General features: G+C 36.3%; 4 protein-coding genes across 7 annotated transcripts in view; 2 read left to right on the plus strand and 2 right to left on the minus strand.

Annotated features, from left to right (window-relative positions):
• The window catches only part of dusp11 (dual specificity phosphatase 11 (RNA/RNP complex 1-interacting)), a 46,323-nt gene that overhangs the window by 10,180 nt on the left and 10,595 nt on the right, over positions 1–25,548 (minus strand). The window contains exons 1-5 of one of the 4 annotated variants that reach the window (XM_082157860.1): positions 3,920–4,107; positions 1,774–1,871; positions 1,155–1,222; positions 286–361; positions 67–198 (exon numbers count right to left, since the gene is read on the minus strand). In XM_082157860.1, the coding sequence (XP_082013986.1) occupies positions 67–198; positions 286–361; positions 1,155–1,189 (243 nt within the window). In that variant the 5' untranslated portion in view covers positions 1,190–1,222; positions 1,774–1,871; positions 3,920–4,107. Of the gene's footprint in view, positions 1–66; positions 199–285; positions 362–1,154; positions 1,223–1,773; positions 2,949–3,919; positions 4,108–25,548 lie in introns of those variants that run through there. The other 3 variants (XM_082157859.1, XM_082157861.1, XM_082157862.1) reach the window with 3 other exon arrangements.
• LOC309489251 (caspase-7-like) lies at positions 4,692–7,664 on the plus strand. The gene is made up of 4 exons (XM_082157897.1): positions 4,692–5,239; positions 5,796–5,959; positions 6,500–6,632; positions 6,731–7,664. The coding sequence occupies exons 1-4, from the start codon at positions 5,020–5,022 to the stop codon at positions 7,042–7,044; spliced, it is 831 nt and encodes a 276-aa protein (XP_082014023.1). The 5' UTR covers positions 4,692–5,019; the 3' UTR covers positions 7,045–7,664.
• LOC309489252 (caspase-7-like) lies at positions 10,599–14,278 on the plus strand. The gene is made up of 4 exons (XM_082157898.1): positions 10,599–10,905; positions 11,486–11,649; positions 13,199–13,331; positions 13,432–14,278. The coding sequence occupies exons 1-4, from the start codon at positions 10,686–10,688 to the stop codon at positions 13,743–13,745; spliced, it is 831 nt and encodes a 276-aa protein (XP_082014024.1). The 5' UTR covers positions 10,599–10,685; the 3' UTR covers positions 13,746–14,278.
• The window catches only part of tcf7l1a (transcription factor 7 like 1a), a 30,813-nt gene continuing 27,863 nt past the window's right edge, over positions 22,599–25,548 (minus strand). The window contains exons 8-12 of the mRNA XM_082157851.1: positions 25,370–25,513; positions 25,120–25,279; positions 24,588–24,695; positions 24,405–24,456; positions 22,599–23,529 (exon numbers count right to left, since the gene is read on the minus strand). Coding sequence (XP_082013977.1) covers positions 23,087–23,529; positions 24,405–24,456; positions 24,588–24,695; positions 25,120–25,279; positions 25,370–25,513 — 907 coding nt within the window. The 3' untranslated portion in view covers positions 22,599–23,086. The remainder of the gene's footprint in view (positions 23,530–24,404; positions 24,457–24,587; positions 24,696–25,119; positions 25,280–25,369; positions 25,514–25,548) is intronic.

Raw genomic sequence — 25,548 nt, forward strand, 5'->3', positions numbered from 1 at the left:
ACGTTCATGTGGAAAAATATGATTAGCTAATTATTTATCATCAGAAACACTGACTTTAATTCCTACCTCTACTGTGTAGTAACGTCTTGTGAAGGTCAGATCGATGATGAGACCCAGTTCTTGTCCTTCCTTCTCCAACATATGGACGAGATCAAATGGTTCAAATGCTTCTGATTGTGTTAAACGACACCTAAAAGACTACAACAAAAAGAACAGGCAGCACTGGAATTAAATCCAAGTTCACATGATCATTTCAAGGTAAAGGATTTGTTCGTGTCTTCAGACCTGTTTTAAAGGTACTTTGAAGGCGATGAAGCGTGTTCCAGGGATCCGTTTACCCACTGAAGTATAGTCTGTCCATCTAAAGAGAATATAGCTTTAGTAAAAAAAAAAAAATCTTAAAGGTTTCCTTTAGTTAAAGAAGTTAGTTCATCCAAAAATGAAAATTCTGTCATTAATTACTCACCCTCATGTCATTCCAAACCCATAAGACTTTCGTTCATCTTCAGAACACAAATGAAGATCTTTTTGATGAAATCTGAGCGCTTTCTGTCCCTCCATTGACAGCTACGCAACTACCACTTTGACGCTTGAAAAAGTTCATAAAGAGATCATAAAACTAATCCATATGAATCGAACGGCTTAGTCCAAATTTTCTTAAGAGACTCGATCGCTTTATATGATGAACAGATTGAATTTAGGCTCAAACGTGCTGCGTAACACCAGAATGATCCTCATTGGTTCTCACACGTCAAGTGAACATGCTTGAGCTTCTGTTTACCACGACTGATGTGTGAGTTGATGAATCTTTATATGTGAATAAAAGCCTAAATTCAATTTGTTCATCATATAAAGCGATCGAGTCTCTTCAGAAAATTTGGACTAAGCCGCTCGATTCGTATGGATTACTATTAGTTTTACGATAACTTTATGAACTTTTCGAAGATTCAAAGTGTCAGTTGCGTAGCTGTCAATGGAGGGACAGAAAAAAGCTCTCAGATTTCATTAAAAAGATATTCATTTGTGTTCTGAAGATGAACGAAAGTCTTACGAGTTTGAAACGACATGAGGGAGAGTAATTAATGACAGACGTTTCATTTTTGGGTAAACTATCACTTTAAGCAACCTCATGAAATAAGTCAATAAAAACTCACCTATCAGGAATGCCATTTTTCCCCTTTGAATGCATGTCTTCACAGCAGCTGCTTTACAATGCCATACACTTTTGAAAACACAGATGTGTTTGATTACATCTATACGTGAATTTTTGTACATCTAAACTCAAACTCATATACCTTTACTAAACACTAAATTCTGAAATATTTATGAATTAGTTAGACCAAAGCCTGGTTTCGCAGACAGGGCTTAGATTAAGCTAAGCTAGGCCTTAGTTCAATTAGAGCATTTAAGTAAGTTAGCTTTTATAAACATGCCTTAGAAAAAACAATGTCACTGACACATTTTAAATGATGTCCGTTCAAGTTGCTTTCAGTTAAAATAGCTCAAATATGCATTTTAGTCTGGGACTAGCTTAAGCCTTGTCTGTGAAACCGGGAGTAATTGCGTCAGTTAAAATGATCAAAATCAGACCTGGTTTCACTTTAAGTTATTACTAAAAACAAACTTAATTTAATATTCAGGCCTTAACTATCTTTTTTAAACTACCAAGTAACTGTTAAGTGTTGTGTTCGAGCTCGGTAAAGCGTCATGACAGCTTTTATACTTAAATACAATAAAGAACAAAATATGTTTACTGAAAAGTAGTCCGTTTACCTCTGTGATATATTCTTCTTCCACGTTACAGAGTGACTCGCGTGGCCAACTCCTCTGACGTAATTCTCCTGCTCGTGACTGCAGGCGCTGCTGCCGCTCTGAGGCCGGGAGGTGAAACTGCAGCTCAACCACAACTGAATGCGAGCCGACAGACACAACTAAAACACTTACAGTCAAATATTTTTGTATAACAACAACCCTTAACTATATGAAATTACCGTTGTCTTTGGGAATCGTTTATAAAAGTGTTAAGAGTGTTCACACCAAGGATGTTAACTTGATATTAAGTTTTAAAAATGGCCGGTTTCACGGACAAGGCTTAAGCCTAGACTAAATGTTTGAGCTGTTTGCTAGCAAGAAGGTGGCTGGCCGCGCACTGGATTCAGTACAGACTACAGAAGTCTATCAAAACATTTATTTTATTTTATGGATTGCATCATGCAAAAAGTGCAAAGCTGTCTTAACTGAAAGAAACTTGCTCTGACTGGCACATTTATAAAAGCTTCAAATGTCCTAATTGAACTAAAGCCTGAGCCTGGCTTAAGCCTTGTCTGTGAAACTGGGCCTTAATGTTCTAATTTAATCAATGCGACACAGAGGATTTATAAAGTTGAAATCACTTTCAGAAAGTTTTTCCTAACTGATGAACAATAAAAAAAATTAACTGCCAATCAAAAACTCGAATATTGAGCGTGACAGACAACTAAACCGCAGCGCTAACAGAAGTATGGACGCTAGTACAGTTATGGTAATACTAATACGTGGCTTATCCGTAAAAAAACAACAAATGTTTAAAATGATGTATATACTCGATCATATGAGATTCAGTTATCAGTTATTCAACTGCTCACTTTATCTCGGTGGCCACACAATTAGCCTATTGGATACTTTCATTCCTGGAATAAATGAATAATGAATTGTTACCTATATTTATGGAAGTTTATACATTTAATCTCTGTTTTTAGTCATTATTAAATTTACTTTCACATGTTTTAGAGAACTTGGGTGTAGCTACAAGCCTAGACAGACATCCCACACAGTGACTTTTTAGGGAATTTTGGCAGACGAGGAAAAGCTGCAATTAAAAACGTAATCAAAAGGAATGTTTCTCTAGTCTAGACTATATGCATTACACCTGTGAATGCATGCGTGACTATCTGCAGTCACAATGTGCCTGCAGAATAATATTTTTTATATATAATTTATTTCTCATCTAAATTATAGGCCTATTCTAGGCTATGCATATTCATAGTGGAGACTGTGGATAGTTGTCACACAGACATTGCCCTTGGACATCACGTCTCCGGTTGTGAACTTTCAATTAAACTGAATTTAATATTTAAAAAATTAGCTTACAACATTTGGAATTATATTCATATCCATCCATATTCCTTGGATAAAAAAAATCAAAATTGATTGTTTTCATGATGTTGAATGTTGGTTGCTTTAAATTAGAATGTGTGTGTGTGTGTGTGTGTGTGTGTGTGTGTGTGTGTGTGTGTGTGTGTGTGTGTGTGTGTGTGTGTGTGTGTGTGTGTGTGTGAGAATTATCTCCAATTAAAGTTTGAAAATCATCATATTTTTGTCTTTTTTTTTTTTGTCACATTTTACTTGAGAGAAGTTGTTTTATGTGTTGTTATTGTACATTCTCTATGTTGGCAAAAAAAAAAAGAAGGAAAAAAAGTGTTGTTTTACAACAGTATTTAAATTAGTTGGAAAAAAAAACATAATTGGCTATTTAATGCAGGTTCCCATGTGACAGTTGAGTTTACCATGCTTCTGTCAATAATCCAGATTCCCATTGTGACAGTTTACCATATAGTATGACAACATGCTTATGTCAATAAATGAACTCAGTAGCTTGTTTGTTTCCACGTTACACTGAATAAAATTTGGTGTAGGATTCACTTTGAACTATGTCCACTCAGAAATCGAATTGCTAGTAAGGTTCCCAAATAATTGCAACAAAACAGGAAGCAACACATTGAATTAAACAAGCCAATTTGAAGTCGAAAGACTGAAATAGCATTTTTCTTCAGTAATCTGTTTTATATAAAAAAAAAGTGTTTTACTGTGTATGTGCCTATAAACAGAGATTAAAGGGATAGTTCACTTTGAAATAAAATTTTGGTAGGTTTTAGCTTACCTCAAGGGCATCCAAGATGTAGGTGTCTTTTTTTCCACAGTAGTTTCAATTTTGATATTTTTAGGTCAAACCGTTCTTGTCTGTCAGTCATATAATGCAGGTCTATGGTCACCACCTCAAAGAGCATGCACAGAGTCCAAATTAAAACAATTCCCCGTCGTCCATATTAAACAATTCCCCATCGTAAGTACACATTGATGGCCTAAGACACGAAACGAGCGGTTTGTGTGAGAAAACGAACAGTATTTATATAGTTGTTATCTCTTGAACACAGCCACATCCAAGTGATCTGAGGGCGCGGGCGGGTATAGATATATACACTAGATGTCGCCTTGGCTACTGCAGTTCATTGGAACGAAACCGTAGCCAAGGCGATATCTAGTGTATATATCTATACCCGCCCGCACCCTCAGATCACAATGGCTGTGTTCAAGAGATAACAACGTTATAAATACTGTTCGTTTTCTCACACAAACCTCTCGTTTCGTGTCTTAGGCCATCAATGTGTACTTACGATGGGGAATTGTTTAATTTGGACGATGGGGAATTGTTTTAATTTGGACTCTGTGCATGCTCTTTGAGGTTGTGACCATCGACCTGCATTATATGACTGACAGACAAGAACGGTTTGACCTAAAAATATCAAAATTGAAAAAAAGACACCTACATCTTGGATGCCCTTGAGGTAAGCTAAAACATACCAAAATTTTATTTCAAAGTGAACTATCCCTTTAACCTTCAGTAATTATAATAATAAACTATATAGAAATATTAATTGGATTTCCCCTTATTTTCTATCCCTGACTTCAGTTGAAATGTTGCTTCCTGCTTCCTCACAAATCTTTGCAAGTGTAAATGCATAAAAACACCTACAAGTTTTATTCCCTTTAAAGTTTGCAGACAGCAAGATATGAAGTTGTGTAATCAGAAGTGATGACACAAAGGTATTGCCCAGAAACATTCCCCATAGTGACTTCTGAAAAAGGGGCAGGGCTCATAGCCTAGCCTACTATAAAGGCAGATCTTCTGAGAACTAAGGCCACTTTACTCTGAAACACTTCGATTGCATTGTAATTCAGCGTTTGACAGAAGAGAGAATCATGCCTTTTTTTAGATATCCTTTCACAGCTAGCAAGACTGTGAAGAACAGGGCGTTAATAGTGTCTGTGGAGAACTTCTATCCAGGTGTAAATCTGGACAGGAGGAGCGGCGTGAAGAAAGACACTCGAAGGCTTCACAAAATCCTCACCAAACTCGGCTTCTCTGTGGAAATCAAAATAGACATTGAAGCAGAAGAGATCTATGAAGCATTTAAAGCAGGTAAAATGAGCCAGCATAATGTATTGATGTTTACTTTCTAATATGACTTCTTACACCACATTTTGATTCTTCCATTTATATAAAGAAGTAAAATTGTTCTATATATATTGTGTGGACGAGTCAATGGGTTTGTATGCCATTACGAATTTGACTGCAGATAATCAGACTTTTAATAGTAAAACTAACTATCCATTCCAGATTCTCACTAACTCTGTCCTCCATCCTCAGAGAGCGAGAAGACGGTCAAAGAGGGGGGTTGAATGACAATTTGAAGTTGCTATCGTTTAAAAATGAATGAGCAATAAAACTACTAGTCAATGACTTAAAGTCACGCAGACTGGAATCTGAACATATATGATATGATATGAACGGAGGAGATTGAGTCATTGTTAATCAGTCCTTAGCCTCGGAAACAATGACAGCATAAGAGTTTTGCCTGAAGATATCTAATCATTTTTCAATAGGAATAAATAAGCTAAAAAAAGAACACATGCAGAATCTGTTGGTTTTATTTGGTTATACATCACTGATTTTTAACGCTGTCCTCCATCCTCAGAGAGCGAGAAGACGGTCAAAGACTGTTTTATGGGCATCATATCCACTCATGGTGAGGAGGGTGTTGTGTTTGGTGCCGACGGACGTGCCGTGAAACTGTCCGAGATCTACAGTTACTTCGGAGGCCCGTCAATGGCGGACAAGAGCAAACTCTTCCTGATCCAGGTACAATTCCTGAAAAACGTCCTCACTGGCAAACTCTTGTGACCTTTCATGTTCTCTGCATAAGAGTCTGTGCCTCAAGAGGGACGTGTTGATATTGTATTCCATTTTATAAATCCTTTAACCGTCTATACTGGCATTTTAGACATTTTGAATTGTTTAACTTTTTTTACCTCAGAATTGTACTAAACTTGTGACACTTGCTATGTGAACACACACACAGATGCAAAAACATGGACATGATTCATAAAAAAAGGTTAAATGGTCAAAAAAAAAAAAAAAAAAAAAAAAAAAAAATCACACTTTTGCCTGTTCACGGTCAAAAATGACCACTATCGGAAATGAATGGGAAATACGAAAATAGAGCAATTTTGGGGGTTTTCTCCCACGGCTGTTGAAATCTTATTTGCTTATGGCATGGCTACTCCAATTAAAAATATGTAGACATGAAATTTTGATTTTGAGGTGGATATTCTCCTAAGGCTTGTGACTTGTTAAAGATTTTAATTGAATGTTTGCGATTCTCGTGTCTTTCTGCTGCAGGCTTGTCGAGGTCATGGGTTGGATGGAGGTGTGGAGGTGGAGTCAGACTCTTCATCCTCAGAGGAAGAGGACGGCATGTCTGAGCTTTTTTCCATTCCTATTGACACCGCAGTTATGTACGCCACACCACCAGGTACGGTTTATTAACTCCAAAACATTGTTTGCATAGATCATAAAGTCCCAAACGCTTCACTTCCTCACTCACGTTCATGTGTCTCTTTTGTTTTGAAGGTTACGCTGCGTTCATGCATCCTACAGGCGCAGTGTTGATTCAGACTCTCTGTAATTTGCTGGAAAAGGAAGGAGGTCCAGATCTGGAGATCACAAAACTTCTGACCCGACTGAACTACCAGGTGGCCTACAACTTCCAATCGAGAGGGCAAAAGTTGGGCGGCAAAAAGCAGATGCCGTGCTTCGTGACGCGCTTTACCAGAGAAGTGTTCCCGTTCAGCAGGACGGCGGCAGCAGAAGATTTGAGCTTGACCTTTGCTGCCACAGAACTCATCGATGAACCCAGAAAGTTACGGAAGAGCTCCATCAGCTGAAGATCAAATGGGTTCACTACTGACTGTAAAAAATATGTGGAGAAACGGCTTCTTGTTATCTATATCATCTCATTGCATGAGATAACATAACTTTGCATAAAGTTGCACCGGCACCAGGAAGTCAGCTGATGGGAAACGCACAGGACGTGATCTATGTGTTCCTTTGAAGTCTTGGACTACTACTTTTATTTATCTTTATTATATTAGATTGTTTTATTAAAACAATCATGTGAATATTCTGTTATTTATTTTGTGTTATTATATAATAATCTTGAAAGTATTTATCTATGTGATATGCAAATAAAACCTACAATGATCTCTGGTGCAAATATTGATTCTTGGAAACACTGAATGTGTTTGAAACAAATGTTACGCCCAGTTATGTCATAGTCTGTCATTTTTTATCGCTGCTATATTATTAACTGTACTTCAAGGTGTGAACTGTTTATTGCACGCTCTGTACTTTCAAGTCATGTGAGGGGAGTTGACAGCCAAGAAACGCCGGATTTCAACACGGCCTGTTAGTCACAAACACTAATGCCATGTTCCATTTAAACATATGGAGTGATGACTATTATTTCTCTGTCATGTTAAACATTAAATGAACATATGGAATGCGAGTGTGTTATCTATGCTATTTATCTATGAGCATCTGAGACTGACAGAGGTGCATCATCATGTGTTGTAGGACTTCTCGACTTGAAGGATCAGAACACACTGTTCCAAAAGTACTTTATCAAGAGAAAAAGACATCAAAGATAAGAAGCAATCCGTACTGATCCACAGACGCGTACTTACAGTTTTACAGCCATAGAGGAAAAGCAGGTACTGAACTGACTCACACAGTTCATTGTGTCATAACATTATCACTTATTGCTGATAGTTAAAAAAAACAGCTATAAATTAGGTATATACATATTATTATAATTATTTAGAAATAAGAATTAAATGAATTCCTCCTCAAATCTTCATAAAGTAACGACTTTTAGAGGTTTTGAAGCATAAATACAAAGGCCAAGGCTGCGTCTGAAATCGCGTACTCTGTTGAGTGTGTACACTTTTTGACTAAGTACTTAGAGTTCTAACAAAAGTATGTTCTAGTATGAATGTGTGTAGCCTGAATGTAATCCGGACATACAACATTTGCCATGTTGTCATTGTCTTGTGACTTCCCAGCAGCAGCCCCATGTTTCAGGACACACAAGCCAGGCCACACGTCTCAGGCCGGAAGTGAAGGGGCGGAGAATGATCTCTGGTGTGAATATCGCGGAGAGAATGTGTGTGTGTGTCTCTGGTGTGAATATCGCGGAGAGAATGTGTGTGTGTCTCTGGTGTGAATATCGCGGAGAGGACTGTGTTTCTTTCATTACGTGGTTAACAATTTATTTATATATTAAGTTAGGTGTTTATTTTTCTAAATACAGATTATGTGCATGTATTTCACATTTTATTTGAACAAACACAGTAACAAATGTATTGCTCATGGTTATTTAATTTTAGTTAACACATTAATGTACAAATGAAACCTTATTGTAAAGGTTTAACCCCATTTTAACCATGCATTTACATTTATCCTGAGTTTTGTTGTTTTTCAGTATGCTCTACACGTTGTGTTTGATTATTTATTTTTTTGTGAGTTAGAATTTTTCAGTTTGAGCCCCTTTTGATTTTAAATATGTAAATAATTACCAGCTCAAGTAATTGCATGGATTTCATGCTGTTGTTGCAGTTGATATTTAAAGTTTTCTCTATATTTCTGTCTTAAAGCATGACTTTCCAAATATAAAGAGATGGTGGCCACTAATTCTCTAATTTAGGAGTTTTCTCTGTGAAGAGTATCTCTTCATGTTCCTCCAGCTTACACACACCCTATCCCAATACTAAAACAACCAAAAAATGACAAAAAAAACACCAAAACACACTACCAACAAGCTTGAACAAAGGAGACGTGAAGAACAAGCCACATCCAGCAGCAGCAAGGTTTTCATCATATAAATCATACTATAATTAAATATATATTAATATTACATAAAATATTAAAATGTAATCATTCTTTGCCATTTTCTAAAGAAGGAATTCCTAATAATCAGATACACACAATTGGCTGTGAAATGGATACATTCCAACAGACATTTTCAGGAGCTTCTTTTCCTCAAAATGGAAGAGGAGGACGAGGAAATGGCCCTCCAAAATCCCAGGAACAGTTGGAAGATTCCAAAGATCCTTTTACGTTTTGTTTCCATTTAGGGAAGACATGGAGTCTTTTTTAAGAATTAAATAATGGGACTGAAAAGTAAACTATTCCTTTCAAGAGTCTTACATTTATGCATTTCCTTTTTATTTGCATTATTATATGTTACAATTATATTTCTGATTAATTTTTAAATGTAATATTTTAGTTATATTATTTGTTGTTGAAATGTCTTGGTTACACTTTAAAATTACATGTTATAAACTAAGATTAATAAATGCTTCAGAAGTATTGCTCATTGTTATTTCGTGTTAAAGGGATAGTTCCCTCGAAAATTGTGTCATAATTTTCTAACCCTCAAGTTCCGACTAAACCTGTATGAGTGTCATTGTTCTGTTGGTTACAAAAGAAGATTTTTTTGAAGAATGTTGGTTATCAAACCGTCTCTGGTCCCCACTGACTTCCATAGTATTTTTTTTTTCACTTCAAACCATATATGGTTCGCCTTCATGTGTGGCCTGGGTTGCGTGTCCTGAAACGTATGTGGCGCTGTAGATATATCTCTACGTGAGAACGCCGTTTATGTGCTACTTCTGCATTAGTCTTAAACAACGATTTACATTTAAGCCTTTGGGATGGCAGCACATCTTTATTTGCGCTGAGAACGGGTGGATATGAATACAGTAGACGGGAGGCATCATTACTATTGATGTACTTTCCACTGGAGTTTTGTATATCAGCAGGTATGAACATGAACATAGCTAATTAAAATATAAGAAAGGGTAACGGACACAGTGGAAATGAGCAGAAAACAGGGTGATATGCTTTTCTGTTTACTTTGTTTTACTATTCTAGTTTCAGTATTCTTATGGTTCAACTTAATGCACTGTACAAAAAGAAAAGTTGACTTAACCTAAAATTATAAGGCAACTTGCTGCACAGATTTTTTGAGTTGACTCAACTAATAGAGTTTACTCAACTGGAGATGTTATAGTTGAGTCAACTCAACTATAGAGATGTTTTGGTTGAGTCAACTCAAGAAATCTGTGCAGCAAGTTGCCTTATAATTTTAAGTTAAGTCAACTTTTATTTTTTTACAGTGTGTGTAAACAAGTAAAAACATTTTATGTAACTATATACTATACATTAGGAATATTATTTCAATTTGAGTTATCAACAAACCATTGCTGGTAAATTGGAAGATTAATACAAGCACCTGTAAAGGTAGTAAATCATCTTTTTATGAGCTAAAGCTGATTTGTCTGGAAGTGCCAGTGTTGCGTAGATCAGACTCATGACACTGTTAAAGCCTGGAGGAAACGCTCCATATATGGCCTGATAGACTGCAAATAGCAGGACTCACCTGTTTTATGATGTCGAGACAGACTATCCTTATTCTCACACAGTTTTTGACTGCATTACACCTCAGTGTTTGACAGAAGAGAGAATCATGTCTCTTTGTAGATATCCTTTTACAACAAACAAGAGGATGAAGAACAGGGCGTTAATAGTGTCTGTGGAGGACTTCAATCCAGGTGTAGATCTGAGCAGGAGGAGCGGCGTGAAGAAAGACACTCAAAGGCTTCACAAAATCCTCACCAAACTCGGCTTCTCTGTGGAAATCAAAATAGACAGTGAAGCAAAAGAGATCTATGAAGCATTTAAAGCAGGTAATGATATTGTTTAGTCTAATCGTTTATAAAATGATTTTTTTCCTCCAAGCAGAATTCATGTTTCAAATCTGCTGTGCTTGCTTTTGTGTTTCTTAAGAATATAAGGTCATTTATTGGCGCCAAAGTCCATGTTTGTTAATAATAGGCTGTTGCCCTCAATTATCAGCAAGCATAGATTGCCACAAACTCGGTTTAAACTTGTACATTTTTGCTGAAATACAATTTGATTTTAATAGAAAAAGGATCTGGTTTTGGGGGGTTGAATGACAATTTGATGTTGCTATCGTTTTTAAAATGAATGAATGAATCATATGAGCAATAAAACTACTAGTCAATGACTAAAAGTCACGCAGACTGGAATCTGAACATATATGATATGATATGAACGGAGGAGATTGAGTCATTGTTAATCAGCCCTTAGCCTCGGAAACAATGACAGCATATGAGTTTTGCCTGAAGATATCTAATCATTTTTCAATAGGAATAAACAAGCTAAAAAAAGAACACATGCAGAATCTGTTGGTTTTATTTGGTTATACGTCACTGTTTTTTTAATAACGCTGTCCTCCATCCTCAGAGAGCGAGAAGACGGTCAAAGACTGTTTTATGGGCATCATATCCACTCATGGTGAGGAGGGTGTTGTGTTTGGTGCCGACGGACATGCCGTGAAACTGTCCGAGATCTACAGCTACTTCGGAAGCCCGTCAATGGCGGACAAGAGCAAACTCTTCCTGATCCAGGTACAATTCCTGAAAAACGTCCTCACTGGCAAACTCTTGTGACCTTTCATGTTCTTGCATAATAGCCTGTGTTATAAGTATCGTTGGCTGTTGACATTCTTTCGCTTGAATTCTTTTGAAATCTATACTTTTTGTTTTTAGCATTTTGAAAAATTGTAAAAAAAAATCTTAATTGGAATTATAGAGAGCCCTACATGTGACATACGGGACAAACATATATATATATACAGATATATAGATTGTGGCCATGGATTAAGAATTCATGCCCTCGTTTTACTAAATCATGGTCACGTTGTAATAATTTGTTCACTTGTTTTAGGCCACGATTTACTAAAACGAGGGAACAAATTCTTAATTGCGTCCCCATGATTTAACTAAAACAAGGGAATGAATTCTTAAATGAATAGTTCACCCAAAAATGAAAATGATCCCATAATGTACTCACCCTCAAGCCATCCTTTGTGTATTTGTCATTTTTGAAGCTCCAAAAAGCGCATCCATTAGGGATGAACCGATATTACACTTTGTCCGATACCGATAACCAATAATTATTTATATTTGAAAGCCAATATATTGGTCGATAAATCTTAATCCAAATTCGTACATAATGTTTGAGAGCCTGATTACAAAAACAAAAGTCTCACCGTGAAAAGCCATGTCCCAAGCATGAAGTTATAATGTTCTCATAATTTTATAGCCTATATGAGACAGACTTGCGCTGCATGTTGCACTTAACTGTATTTTCCTTTTTGAAGTGTTTCCAATCATATTTCGAGCAGTTCAGAACCATCATGGCGAACAGTGTGCATCTGAAGTGTCTCTGCTGAAGGAAATTTATCGGCTTTAATATATTGCCCAAATTTTCTTATAGGGCCGATAACTATAACATTAAAAATGAACATATATCGGCTGATACCGATATGGTAGCCGATATAGCATCCATCAAAAAATGTTATCCATACGACTCCAGTGGGTTAATAAATGCCTTCTGAAGCGAAGCAATGGGTTTTTGTAAGAAAAAAATCCATATTTAAAAACTTTATAATCTATAATCACTGGCTTCTGGCAACCGTTGTATGTGCGTTCACAAGAGAGGTGGAACAATGACCTCTGACCCGACGCTTTTTGGCGCTTCAAAACACTATTTAATGCCATTATAAAGCTCGGAAGAGCCAGGACGTTATTTAATATAACTCAAATTGTGTTCGGCTTAAAAAAGAAAATCCTATAGATGGCTTAAATGTGAGTACATTATGGGATACGTTTATTTTCGGGTGAATTATTCCTAGGCCTATATTCCGAATCATGATTCGGAAAGGCTAAAAAGTCCCACTTCTACTGTTCATACCCAAATGGACATTAGGAAATTAATCGGAAGTACGAAAATATAGAGCGATTTTTGGGGGGTTTCTCCCACAGCTGTTGAAATCTTACGGATATTGGCACAAAAAAAATTTAGTCGTGAAATATTGATTTTGAGGTGGATATTCTCCTAAAGCTTGTGACTTGTTAGTTGAATGTTTGCGATTCTCGTGTCTTTCTGCTGCAGGCTTGTCGAGGTCATGGGTTGGATGGAGGTGTGAAGGTGGAGTCAGACTCTTCATCCTCAGAGGAAGAGGACGGCATGTCTGAGCTTTTTTCCATTCCTATTGACACCGCAGTTATGTACGCCACACCACCAGGTACGGTTTATTAACTCCAAAACATTGTTTGCATATAGATCATAAAGTCCCAAACGCTTCACTTCCTCACTCACGTTCATGTGTCTCTTTTGTTTTGAAGGTTACGCTGCGTTCATGCATCCTACAGGCGCAGTGTTGATTCAGACTCTCTGTAATCTGCTGGAAAAGGAAGGAGGTCCAGATCTGGAGATCACAAAACTTCTGACCCGACTGAACTACCAGGTGGCCTACAACTTCCAACCGAGAGGGCAAAAGTTTGGCGGTAAAAAGCAGATGCCGTGCTTCGTGACGCGCTTTACCAGAGAAGTGTTCCCGTTCAGCAGGACGGCGGCAGCAGAAGATCTGAGCTTGACCTTTGCTACCACAGAACTCATCGATGAACCCAGAAAGTTACGGAAGAGCTCCATCAGCTGAAGATCATTTAACAGTGACTGACTGTAAAAAATCTGATGGGGAAACTACTTTATCTCAGATAATACTTTATAAAACATCTCTCAAAGTATCTGAAAAGAGTCTGATAATGAAGCCAGTGACGTCATGTCACGTAAAGTTTCATCTCCAGAAGGAAGTGAGCAGGTCGGGAAAGTTCCCAGATGTGACCTGCTTTCTTAGTGCTCCATTTGGGTCATGAGGTTTTGCTACCTCCATATATATATCTTCTATATTTATTATGTATACACTACCGTTTGAAAGTTTGGGGTCGGTAAGATTTTTTAAAGTTTTTGAAAGAAGTATCTCATGCTCACCAAGGCTGCATTTATTTGATCAAAAATACATTAATATTGCGAAATATTATTACAATCTAAAAGTACTTTTTTCTTTTTTTAAATGTTTTCAAATAATTATAATTGATTCCTGTGATGAGAAGCTGAATTTTCAGCATCATTGTCTTCAGTGTCACATTCTAATATGCTGATTTGCTGCTCAATAAAGATTTCTTCTTATTATTAATGTGTCCTGCTTAATATTTTTGTGGAAACGGTGATAAATTTTTTTCAGGATTCTTTGATGAATAGAAAGTTTAAAAGAACAGCTTTTGAAACAGAAATCTTTTGTAGCATTATAAATGTCCTTAATGTACTTACCACAAGCAAAGAGTAATTAAAGTGTAATTTAAGTTTATTATTGACAAAGTTTTGCTAGTGTTAAACATGTATAAAAATCTGTATGATAATAAAATTTATCTATTTGTTAAATATGCCAAAATATGGAAGTGCAAATACTTAGACATAATTGACCTAAATAATAATAATATCAAGCTATTTTGTTTGGTTTTAAAAACATCAGTTTTACATAAAGTCTGATTCAACAGCCATTTCATAGAATTGCTGAAAACGAATGTGAATGTGATCATTTTGATTATATGCTGTCTGTGTTCAAAATAAAACTGAAACAAATGTTCAGATGTCTGTGACTCAGAATAAGTAATCACACGTACTTTGCCCCTGCTATATTTACTGTAGTTTAAGGTGTGTACAGGACATTGCACATGAATAAATATAAAGAGACAGCAGATCCAGGCATGCAGGATTTCATCAGTGCACACGCCTGTTGATCAAGAATACTGATGTCAGGATCCAGATGAAAATACTGCACTCAAAAGCTGCAGCATTGAGGTTTTTTTTTTTTAATGCTCATTTGAATGAACACAGATGATCAGGTTTTATGCTTCAGGAGATAACTTTTTTCAATTTATTTTTTTATTATGATTATTGCAACAAAAGTCAATATATATTCTGGCTTAATGTTTTATTTGAAATGTATACAATATAAACCTGAACTGACTGCTGTAGATGCCCATTGTGACAATTTACGGTTACAACACGCTCACAAAAACTCATCGTAACCGTATCTCTTTTTTTGGGCAACAAGCCAACAACGATGGAAATGTTCAACAGCTTCCATACAGGTTTCCATACAGAAACCGAAATTCACAAAACGAACTTACCGTGACCAGGGCCGGTGTTGGGTAATATTCAGTTCCTGTGAAAAATTGTTCCAGTGGGTGAAGTAGGCCTATACATGAATATTCATGAGTTTCCCATATTGTGGGCGTGGCCTTGAAACAACGCGAAAACGAATGGAACTGAAAATATTAGTGCACTCTCCTCAAATCACTTAATGGATTATTTCGAAAAGGTAATTAAGTTTCAATGCAAAGCATTAACTGAAACAGTTCATATATTCAAAACAATGATTAGTTTGTGTTATAAGATAAATCGTCTGAGCTGTTTAGCCTGATTGATTGCAGGCATTCAGATAGGTAAGGACCATAGACTGTAGGTAAGGACACAGCAGAGCAAACAATGAGCGAATAACATATGCTCGTCTCGGCTAATACGGTTTATTATTAATCATTTGTGCCATAATAAAATGTTTTTAAGATAGCCTGTTGAGAGTAATCTTTAATTTCTTGATAGCCAGGTTTCTGTTAACTATACATAAACTATAGGCGTAGGCCTATCTATGAAAATGTTTTATTGATCTTGTAATAAACATAGCCATTTGTACTTGATTAGGCCTATATAATACCGTGCATAAACCTTTAAAGCATTGTTCTGATGGCCCAGTGTTCTTGGACATAGGCCAGCAGTTGCTACATTTAAATAGGAAAAACTTATACGCATCATCACCACTTATGACATAATGGCTTCATTTTGCTTTTGTGATGCATATATTCATCATCATGTAAAGTTACTGTCTGTTTCAGACTGGATGTAAGAGCTGAAGTCACTGCAGCTCTGGCAGTGTGTGATCTGGACACACATGGAGGCTTTTCTCATTGAGTGCCAAGGCCCCGTTTTAATAATTATCCCAGACACCAGGCATTCACTTAATTTTGCATTGCGTGAGTTGATGAAAAGCATTAAACTGTAAAAAAAAAAACTCAAATAATCCAAATAAAATACTAAAAAAATATGTTTTATTTGTTTACATGCACATCATGTCACCATTAACCAACATCAGAGAACTGTGAACATGAAAGTGTGTTGTTAAACTATTGAAATATTAACTTTATTAATCTCAGGAGAACTTCAAGTAAATGTTTTAGGTCATCAGAGTTTGGCTGACAAAAACGTTTGGGAATTCCTGCCCTACAGAAATGGTATCATTGGTATGTACACTTGTAAAATAAAATAAAATAAAAAGTTTTTTATAAGACTTTCAAATGTTAAAAACGATTAACACAACATTATGGATCATTACATTTTGGTTGATTTCACACACCAATATAAAACACATGACATGAGAGTAGGTTGTTTTTCAGTGCAACACATGGTCAAACAGACATGATGTATGCTTTATAATATATATATATATATTTGTGTGTGTGTGTGTGTGTGTGTGTGTGTGTGTGTGTGTGTGTATGAGAGAGAGAAATATTGATTAATATAATATTTATTATTATTAGTTGTTCTTTATCTTAGATTCTCTAAAATGTATTTGACTGTAAATACAATAAAGATCAATTTGATGTACTCTTTTGAGGGCCAATTTTAAAGGGATAGTTCATATAACAGTGACTGACTGTAAAAAATCTGATGGGGAAACCACTTTCTCAGATAATCCTTTATATAACATCTCTCAAAATATCTGACCAGAGTCTGATAATGAAGCCAGTGACGTCATGTCACGTAAAGTTTCATCTCCAGAAGGAAGTGAGCGGGTCGGGAAAGTTCCCCAAATGTGACCTGCTTTCTTAGTGCTCCATTTGGGTCATGAGGTTTTGCTACCTCCATAGATATATCTTCTATTTATTATGTATATACACTACCGTTTGAAAGTTTGGGGTCGGTAAGATTTTTAAAAGTTTTTGAAAGAAATATCTCATGCTCACCAAGGCTGCATTTATTTGATCAAAAATACTAATCTTGTGAAATATTATTATAATCTAAAAAAAAAAATGTCTTTTTTTAAATGTTTTCAAATATAATTGATTCCTGTGATGAGAAGCTGAATTTTCAGCATCATTGTCTTCAGTGTCACACGATCTTTCAGAAATCATTCTAATATGCTGATTTGCTGCTCAATAAATATTTCTTCTTATTATTAATGTGTTCTGCTTAATATTTTTTTGGGAAATGGTGATACATTTTTTCAGGATTCTAGAAAGGTTAAAAGAACAGCTTTGAAACAGAAATCTTTGGTAGCATTATAAATGTCCTTAATGTACTGAGTGACCACATAAAGAGTAATTGAAGTTTATAGTTAACAAAGTAGTGTTAATGTATAAAAAATCTGTATGATAATAAAATTTATCTATTTGTTAAATATGGCAAAATATGGAAGTGCAAATACATTCTAGACATAATTGACCTAAATAATAATAATATCAAGCAATTTTGTTTGGTTTAAAAAAAAATCAGTTTTATAAAGTCTGATTCAACAGCCATTTCATAGAATTGCTGAAAACGAATGTGAATGTGATCATTTTGATTATATGCTGTCTGTGTTCAAAATAAAACTGAAAATAAAAATGTCTGTGAGAATAAGTAATCACACGTACTTTGCCCCTGCTATATTTACTGTAGTTTAAGGTGTGTACAGGACATTGCACATGAATAAATATAAAGAGACAGCAGATCCAGGCATGCATGATTTCATCAGTGCACACGCCTGTTGATCAAGAATACTGATCTGAAAATAGTTCACTCAAAAACTGCAGCATATATACATACATATATATAGCCTATATGTATATGTATATATATGTATATGTATATATGAAGAGTTCAGATGCAAAAGCCTCTAAGTGCCATCTGAAATTTTCTTCTAGAATGATCATTTTTATCAAGCTCGTATATTTAAGTTCAGTAATTTCACTTAAATGGCAATGAATATTACCTCTTAGTTGTCATTTAAGTGAAATTATTGAACTTAAATATACGAGCTTGATAAAAATGATCATTCTAGAAGAAAATTTCAGATGGCACTTAGAGGCTTTTGCTTCTGAACTCTTCATATATATATATGTGTGTGTGTGTGTGTGTGTGTGTGTGTGTGTGTGTGTGTGTGTGTGTGTGTGTGTGTGTGTGAGAAATATTTATTAATATAATATTTATTATTAGTAGTAGTTATTTATCTTAGATTTTCTAAACTGTATTTGACTGTTACCTAAATACAATTAAGAGAAATTGTATGTACTCTTTTGAGGGTGAATTTTAAAGGTATAGTTCGTTCAAAAATAAAAAAATTCTGATGCCCTCATCTTGTTTCAAAGTTGTATGACTCAATCTTTCGTGCGACACATTTTGAAAAATGTGTTCCCAATGTTCTTCAGAATATTTTCTTCACAGAAGAAAAGAAGTCATACTGGTTTTGAACGGGTGAGTAAATGATGACAGTTTTGGATGGATTATACCTTTAATCTATTATAATCTATTAGTAGGAGACTAGTGATTCCCAAATAGGTGTAGCCTATGTGGAAAGATTTTGAGGTTGCTTTGTTAAAGCTGAAAAAAAAATGTTTTTACAAAATGTGACTGATACAAGTAAATCTGCATTTACTTGTGTTACTTTAATTATAATTTTGCATAATATCCAGTATAATATGAGAAAACAGGAACACTATTGGTGTTGATAAAGGGAAGTGTAGGCTGGTAAACACTGGCTATATAGCTATAGCATTGGCTACTAAATAAATTAAGAATTACACAAATACTCACACCAGCCTAGCTTATATAACTACATTTTATTAGGGCACAGATACATTTGTAGAGGTTTATTTCAGGCATTGTTGTAAACACTGCTTTAGGCCACTGTAGTCACCGCATGCCAACAAACTATTCATTGTTTTGAAAATGTGAACTGTTTCAGTTAATGCTTAACAATGAATCTTCATTACCTTTTCGAAAAAAAAAGAAAAAAAAATCCATTAAACGAGTTGCAATTTGAAAAGAGTGCACATTCGTTTTGCGCGTTGTCTCAAGGCCACGCCCACAATGTGTAGTCATGTAAACTGGTGGCGGTTGAGGACCGATACAATTGTAAAGCGCTTTGGGTGTACAGTAGTAGCCTACATATGAAAGCGCTATATAAATGCCTCATTCATTCATTCATTCATTCATTCATTCATTCATTCATTCATTCATTCATTCATGTGTAGTCCAACTACTGGAACAGTTTTTCACAGGAACTAATATTACACAACACCTGTTTTACCTCATAAAATCCGGACGCGCGAGCAAGGGCACGTGCCTAGAATGCATATGCAAAAATCTGGCCCTGACCGTGAGGAGTTTGTGTCGTGACAACTAGCCCCGGCTATTTTAAGACAACATCTCCATCTGGTGGCGGAACGCGTTAACTCTACTGACGGACACCAACAGTCTGCAACTAGAGGGCGGTGTCGTAGCACACAAATATTAATTTGTCATGTTACAAGACCACATTGTTGAAAATTTTAACTGGTTTTCTGGTAGGAATAAAAAAAAAAAAAATTGTTATTGATTTATTTTCTACTAGACGAGGTGCACCAATATGCTATTAACTTCTGCCTCATGTTACGAAACCACATTGTTCAAATTTAACTAGTTAGAACTTTCTTGTTGGATCCCCAAAAAGACTGATTGATTGATTGACTGACTAACTGATTTTTTATCAGTCAAATCAATGAAAATGAATGACAATGAAAAATATAACATTTTCTCATTTGACATATTAGGATACGTTACATAATGGTTGCAGACTTTGCTTACATTCATAAAATAAAATGTAAAAAAAATCACTTTTTTTGTTAAAAATATCAAAAAGTACTGTGGTTCTGCCATTGGAACTGAAAGTAAACGCATAAACATCATTAGGTAGCCTACCATGGTAGGCTATATATCAAAATGCCATGTTTTTACCATCTGATGACTGTGTCAAAGTTTTAAAAGATTTATCACATAAATATACTCATGAAACAAAATCATCATTACATAAAACACTTCACAAAAGTGACTGAATACTACTTCTAGCCATTCTTAGCACCCTTAAGTGTTTCGTGGTCGACTGTCCCTTTAGTCTGGAATTTTACTCACCAAAGCACCACAAATGAACTGTCCTGGTCATCTCGTAATTATGGGTGCGACCTTTTTTTTTGACAGTCTATGGGTGCGACTGTTTCAACAGTTTCCTTGAGAGCAAACCAAAAAGAGCAATGCAAAGGCATCTTTGGAGTTAAGCCTGCTCTCTCTGTACCTGCTCAAAATTTGGTATATAGATGTCCTACAGCATAAAAACCAGACTAAATTATGCCTTCTCTGACCACAGAACCCAAAAGTATTAAACTTGCAGGCATTCATGCCACCTCTGAGTAGCATTAAACAGTCACTTACTGGCACTTTAGAAGCGCTTATGTGCCACATTTAAAGTGTAAATTATTTGGCACTAGAGACATCAAGGTCATATCAATACAGGATGCCAAAAGGTCTAACTTACTTGTCAAGCGAGGATGATTTCACCAAAGAACTCAAGTGTTAACTTGCAAGCCACATTTTAATACCTATAATTTGAGAATATTCTCAATCTATCTCACGAGTTCACTTGCTGGACACACTTTAAGATAGATAGAGGAATTGGGAAGATTCTGCAAAAGGTCTCCAGATATCAGGATGGTGGAAAGTGACGTTAGCATCGCACGGCCAACACACACGGATCTCCGTTTCTTCACATTTGCTGTCTCTGGAACACACATGTCTGTGTGTGTGAAGTCGGGTCACTCCGTCTCCTCCGTGAAACCTAATTGCTCCTTCCTGGCAGCCATCGGCATCCCAGGGGCCACCGAATCCCGTAACCTGCCTTCCATGCCGTTTGCTAATTGAAATAGCTAATGAGATCTCAGAGGACCAACTTTCCAAGTCTCTTCGTTAAAAACAGTGGCAGGATGTCAAAACATGTATAATAGTGCTGTAAACGTGTGGAAATATTTCAATTCTGGACACAGCTTTTAGCCTACCATTTTTGTGACCGAGTTTGCGATCTTAATTATTCACAGCCGCCTGAAAACAATATGTTCCCGCGTCCTCATCATCACACAAAGCTCACTTTATGGCTTTTGTTACTTTTCTACCTCACAAGTCTGTCAATAAAGCAAACCACAATGAAATCAAATAATGTTTGTTCAGATAAACACACAGTATATAAACCACATTTCAGAAAGAAGTTTCTAAGCCACACACAAACTATTCTGAGACTTACGTGAGAACAGTCATAATCATAATATCCCACAGTTATGAGTAGCTACACAATAATCTTCCAATAGCACCGTGATTTTGCCTAAGACATGTTCCTGGATCAACATTATTTTGTTGATCCTGGAACAACATTCCTGTCCGAAAATTTAGTCATAACCATACCCATAACGAATCCCTAAAATCAGAGGGAAATGATAGGTGAATAGCGCTGATGTAGAAGCACTTAACCCTGGTTTTAAGCCTGAACTTGGCATAAACTGTAAACTTGTCCCTCAAATCTGATTGGTTGATTGGAATGTTGTTCCAGGATCCAGGAACATGTTGTACTTGGTGAAATCGGGACGGGTTCAACTCTCCGGTCAACAAATCTTAGAAACATAATCTTCTAATACTTAGTTCAATGATCAAAGCTCTGTAGTTTTTATTGTGGGGGGCAAAAAGGCAACACAATATAGTGATGATTAAGAGATGGGACAAATAAACATTCCTCAAAAGCCTGACGTGCCATATTTGATAAGTCACATTTCACCATGTTTTTTCCCCCCTAAAAATGTCAAGTAAACCTAAGTTACTTCAGTCCAGTATAAGTGTTCATCTTGACATATAACCGACAAGTTTTTCTTACTTTTTCTTTATAAAAATTTCTTTATAACAATATTTACAATTATACAAAAAATGCAGACTTTGTGCAAGTCTTTAGCAGTTTTGATTATGATTTAGAGGCCTTAGAAATCTGCATATCAAATATGATATAGTATACATATATATCAGACCTCAAATTGACCTCAATGTGTATTTTTTTTTAAACAATTCTCCCTGAGAGCTTTTACCAGGATAATGTCATAGTGTTTAACAAAAGAGTCTACATCTGTCTTTAAGAGGCTGACTTTTACGCAACAGTGAATTATATAATTTAGTTTGTGCACATCATGAGTGCCAGCATTTCACACACACCACTTCACGAGCCCTAATTAGATAAATGAACACTGTGAGCGCGTGTGATACTGGCTCTATTCAGAAGATCTCCGTCGCATTATTCAGCCAGTCATCACATGCAGCGTCCTCACCCACCAAAAAACACAATGCAGCCTTTAGAAATAACTTGAGGTTTATTAGCTATGGAGTCTTAGGAGAGTCACACAAACAGGGTTAGGAACAGGGTGAGGTGGTACCAAAAGAAAGAAGTCAAAAAAAAAAAAAAAAAAAAACAAGAGAGAAGAAAAGAAAGCAGTAATGAAAAAAAAAAGAAAAAAAAAAATCAAACTCCTAACTACCATTAGATTGAATTGAACTAAAACTACAAATTGTATTTTGTCAAGTACGGCTTTAAAAAAAGAGGAACCTTTATACATTTGTCTTTTATACAAGTAGCAACATTGGAGAATCACACTGAAAAAAGGCAATTTACAAAAAAATACATTTTTGTTTAAAAGAGAAAAGCAAAATAGAGGGGTGGTCAAATATTGACCAATAATCATTCCTTTTCATTCTATCTTAAAAACTTGGTCTAATATCTATAAAAATGTAAAAACAAAGCAATATACAGGTGTAAAAAGTTTTTTTTTTATCATCATTTTTTCAGTCCACTGTTTTGGTGACCAGGGAGAGAGGTTGTGTCTGCAGCAAGGCATGATGGGAATGTATGGCTGCCTGGTGGTAGGGTGAGGATGGGGAGAGTAGGGAGGCGAATGGGATGGGACGGGAAAGGAGGCTCGCCGACTGGCTGTGGAGAGAGATGTTCGGATGAGAGGAGGAGGACGAGGAGGAGGAGGTGGAGCCCGAGGCCTTCCCTGGCAGGGGGAAGTGTGAATGGTGGGATCTCCCCTCCGGTTTGGTGGTGAGGGACAGGGGCTGCGCCTGCTCCGAGTGAGTGGCCGCGGGGGCCGCTGGCGATGCCAGGGCGGCCGATGGCGTGGCGGGCGAGTCCAGCATGCTACCGTGCGAGGAGGTCGGGCTGTCACACATTTTCTCGGACGGCAGGTACGGGATACACTGCTTCTTGGGCTGGGGCGAGAAGTTACCTGCAGATGAGGGGGGGAAAGGGTTAAAAATACACCCAAATTGTGTCAACCAAAATGTGATTTGGATGCAAAATTAAACTAGTTTCAGTAAAACATAGTTTAAAAAAAAATAAAATAATTGTTGATACAAATTTAAATTGGTGTTGTTATTGCCAACTAAAACTGTTCCATTTTCGTTAATTGAAATAAAGCTGAAATAAATTTTTTATATAAATATTACATGAAAAACGTAATTTATTTTAGTTAGTTGTCAAGGTAATTTTTTTTATTTATAAAATTACTAAATCTAAAACAAATATAAATTAAAGGTAATTATATAAAAACTAAAACTAATAAAAATGACAATAGCACTTAGCAAAATTACTAAAACTTAATGGAACAGAACAGAAAATATAAAAATAAAAGCTAGCTCAAAATACTAATAAATTCTACTAATATATAAAATGTTTGAATATTTAATTGAATTAATTTATTTTGCAAAAATTTTTTTTAATTGACTTAATTTAGATGTCGTTTATTTAAAAAAATTAAAAATGAATGATTATGATGTAGAAATAGTGACTAAATTTAAAGGATATTTTCATAAAAATACAAAAACTAAAAATTGCTCCCAATTGCTCATAAATTAACACACAAAGTGTTTAAAACAATGTGAGCATGAATAAATGAATTTTTACTAAAAAACAAAAAATCCAATATACAAAGAAAAACAAAAACCCAAACCGTTCATCATCTAGTCAAAATTGAACTGAACATGATCTATGAGCTGAGTGATCGGACCAACAGCGATGCTGGGGAAAAAATCTGTTCTAGTTCAGCGAAAGACTACACATACAGAAAGTGAGAAAGAAATACAGATGGCCAGTGACACTTACACTCTTGTGGGGAGTCAGGTTTATTGTCTCTCTTCCGTTTCTTCCTCTTTCCCTGTGGAGAGACATGATTTGGAGCAAATTAGATGTGTTTGATTAAGCAAAACTCCCCTGGCTGCCAAAAACAATGGAGGAATCCGAACCCCACATGATTTGCGTTAAACTCTGCATTCTGGGCTTACTTACATAGTTGTCTCGCGCAGACCAGCCCGGATAAAGCTGAGAGTGCAGCTGCCGTTCTTTCCTGGCGAGTTCGTAATATTTGGCCTGTTCCTCACGTGAAAGAGAGTGCCACTGCCGAATAAAAGAACATATGGTCAAATTTCCCTCCTTTCTTCATTCCTTAAAAGAACAGTTCACCAAGATATTTACAATTTCACTCATGTCATTCCAAACCCATATGAGTTTATTTCTTGTGCACAAAAGAAATTTTTTAGAAGCACACAAGTCACGCGAACCACTTTTATGATGTATTTGTGTCCTTTTTTTTTTACATTTGAAAGCTTTAATGCACATTTGTTGTAATTGCACGGAATAGAGCGACCAGCACAATCTTCAGAATATCTCCTTTTGTGCTTCTTTCAGGTTTGGAATGACATGAGTGTGAGTAAATGACACCAATTTTCATTTTTAGATGATCCGTTCCTTTAAGACAAGATGAAGAGAAACACACTAATGCATCTCAGCTCCTCTCATAATGGGAGTTGTAAGCACTCACCCTCCTGCCCAGGATCTGGTTGATGGCTGCGCTCTCTTTCAGGGTGCATTCGGCCACTACTTTGGCCCTCATTTCCTTCATGTAGAGCATGAAGGCATTTAGGGGCTTCTTGATGTGAGGCTTCTTCTCTTCCTCTTTCTTCACATGCATCGAGGACTTTCTGTACGGACACAGATGAATGTAAAGATGATGTCAGTCGCAGAAGAGCAGAGGAATGTCTGGGAGAGAGTAATGGAGGAGAGAGACTCACCCGTGTGTCGAGTTGCTGGCGTTGTCGCCGCTGGGCTCCTGTTTGATGGCAGGCGACACAATGGCGGGGTGAGGGATGCCCGTCTGGTGCAGGCCGTGAGAAGGATGAGGCACCATGTGAGGAGAGAAACGACTGGATACCAGACTAGAGAGAGAGAAAGAGAGAGAGATTCACAGTCA

Source organism: Leuciscus leuciscus (genome assembly GCF_965113295.1).
Source record: "Leuciscus leuciscus genome assembly, chromosome: 24".
NCBI classification, from domain to species: domain Eukaryota; kingdom Metazoa; phylum Chordata; class Actinopteri; order Cypriniformes; family Leuciscidae; genus Leuciscus; species Leuciscus leuciscus.

Excerpts from the sequence above, each read along its gene's own strand:
- LOC309489251 (XM_082157897.1), top strand. The coding sequence starts at position 5,020 with ATGCCTTTTTTTAGATATCCTTTCACAGCTAGCAAGACTGTGAAGAAC. Across the intron at positions 5,240-5,795 it reads CTATGAAGCATTTAAAGCAG|AGAGCGAGAAGACGGTCAAA; the intron begins GTAAAATGAGCC and ends CTCCATCCTCAG. Across the intron at positions 5,960-6,499 it reads GCAAACTCTTCCTGATCCAG|GCTTGTCGAGGTCATGGGTT; the intron begins GTACAATTCCTG and ends TTTCTGCTGCAG.
- LOC309489252 (XM_082157898.1), top strand. The coding sequence starts at position 10,686 with ATGTCTCTTTGTAGATATCCTTTTACAACAAACAAGAGGATGAAGAAC. Across the intron at positions 11,650-13,198 it reads GCAAACTCTTCCTGATCCAG|GCTTGTCGAGGTCATGGGTT; the intron begins GTACAATTCCTG and ends TTTCTGCTGCAG. Across the intron at positions 13,332-13,431 it reads TATGTACGCCACACCACCAG|GTTACGCTGCGTTCATGCAT; the intron begins GTACGGTTTATT and ends TTTGTTTTGAAG.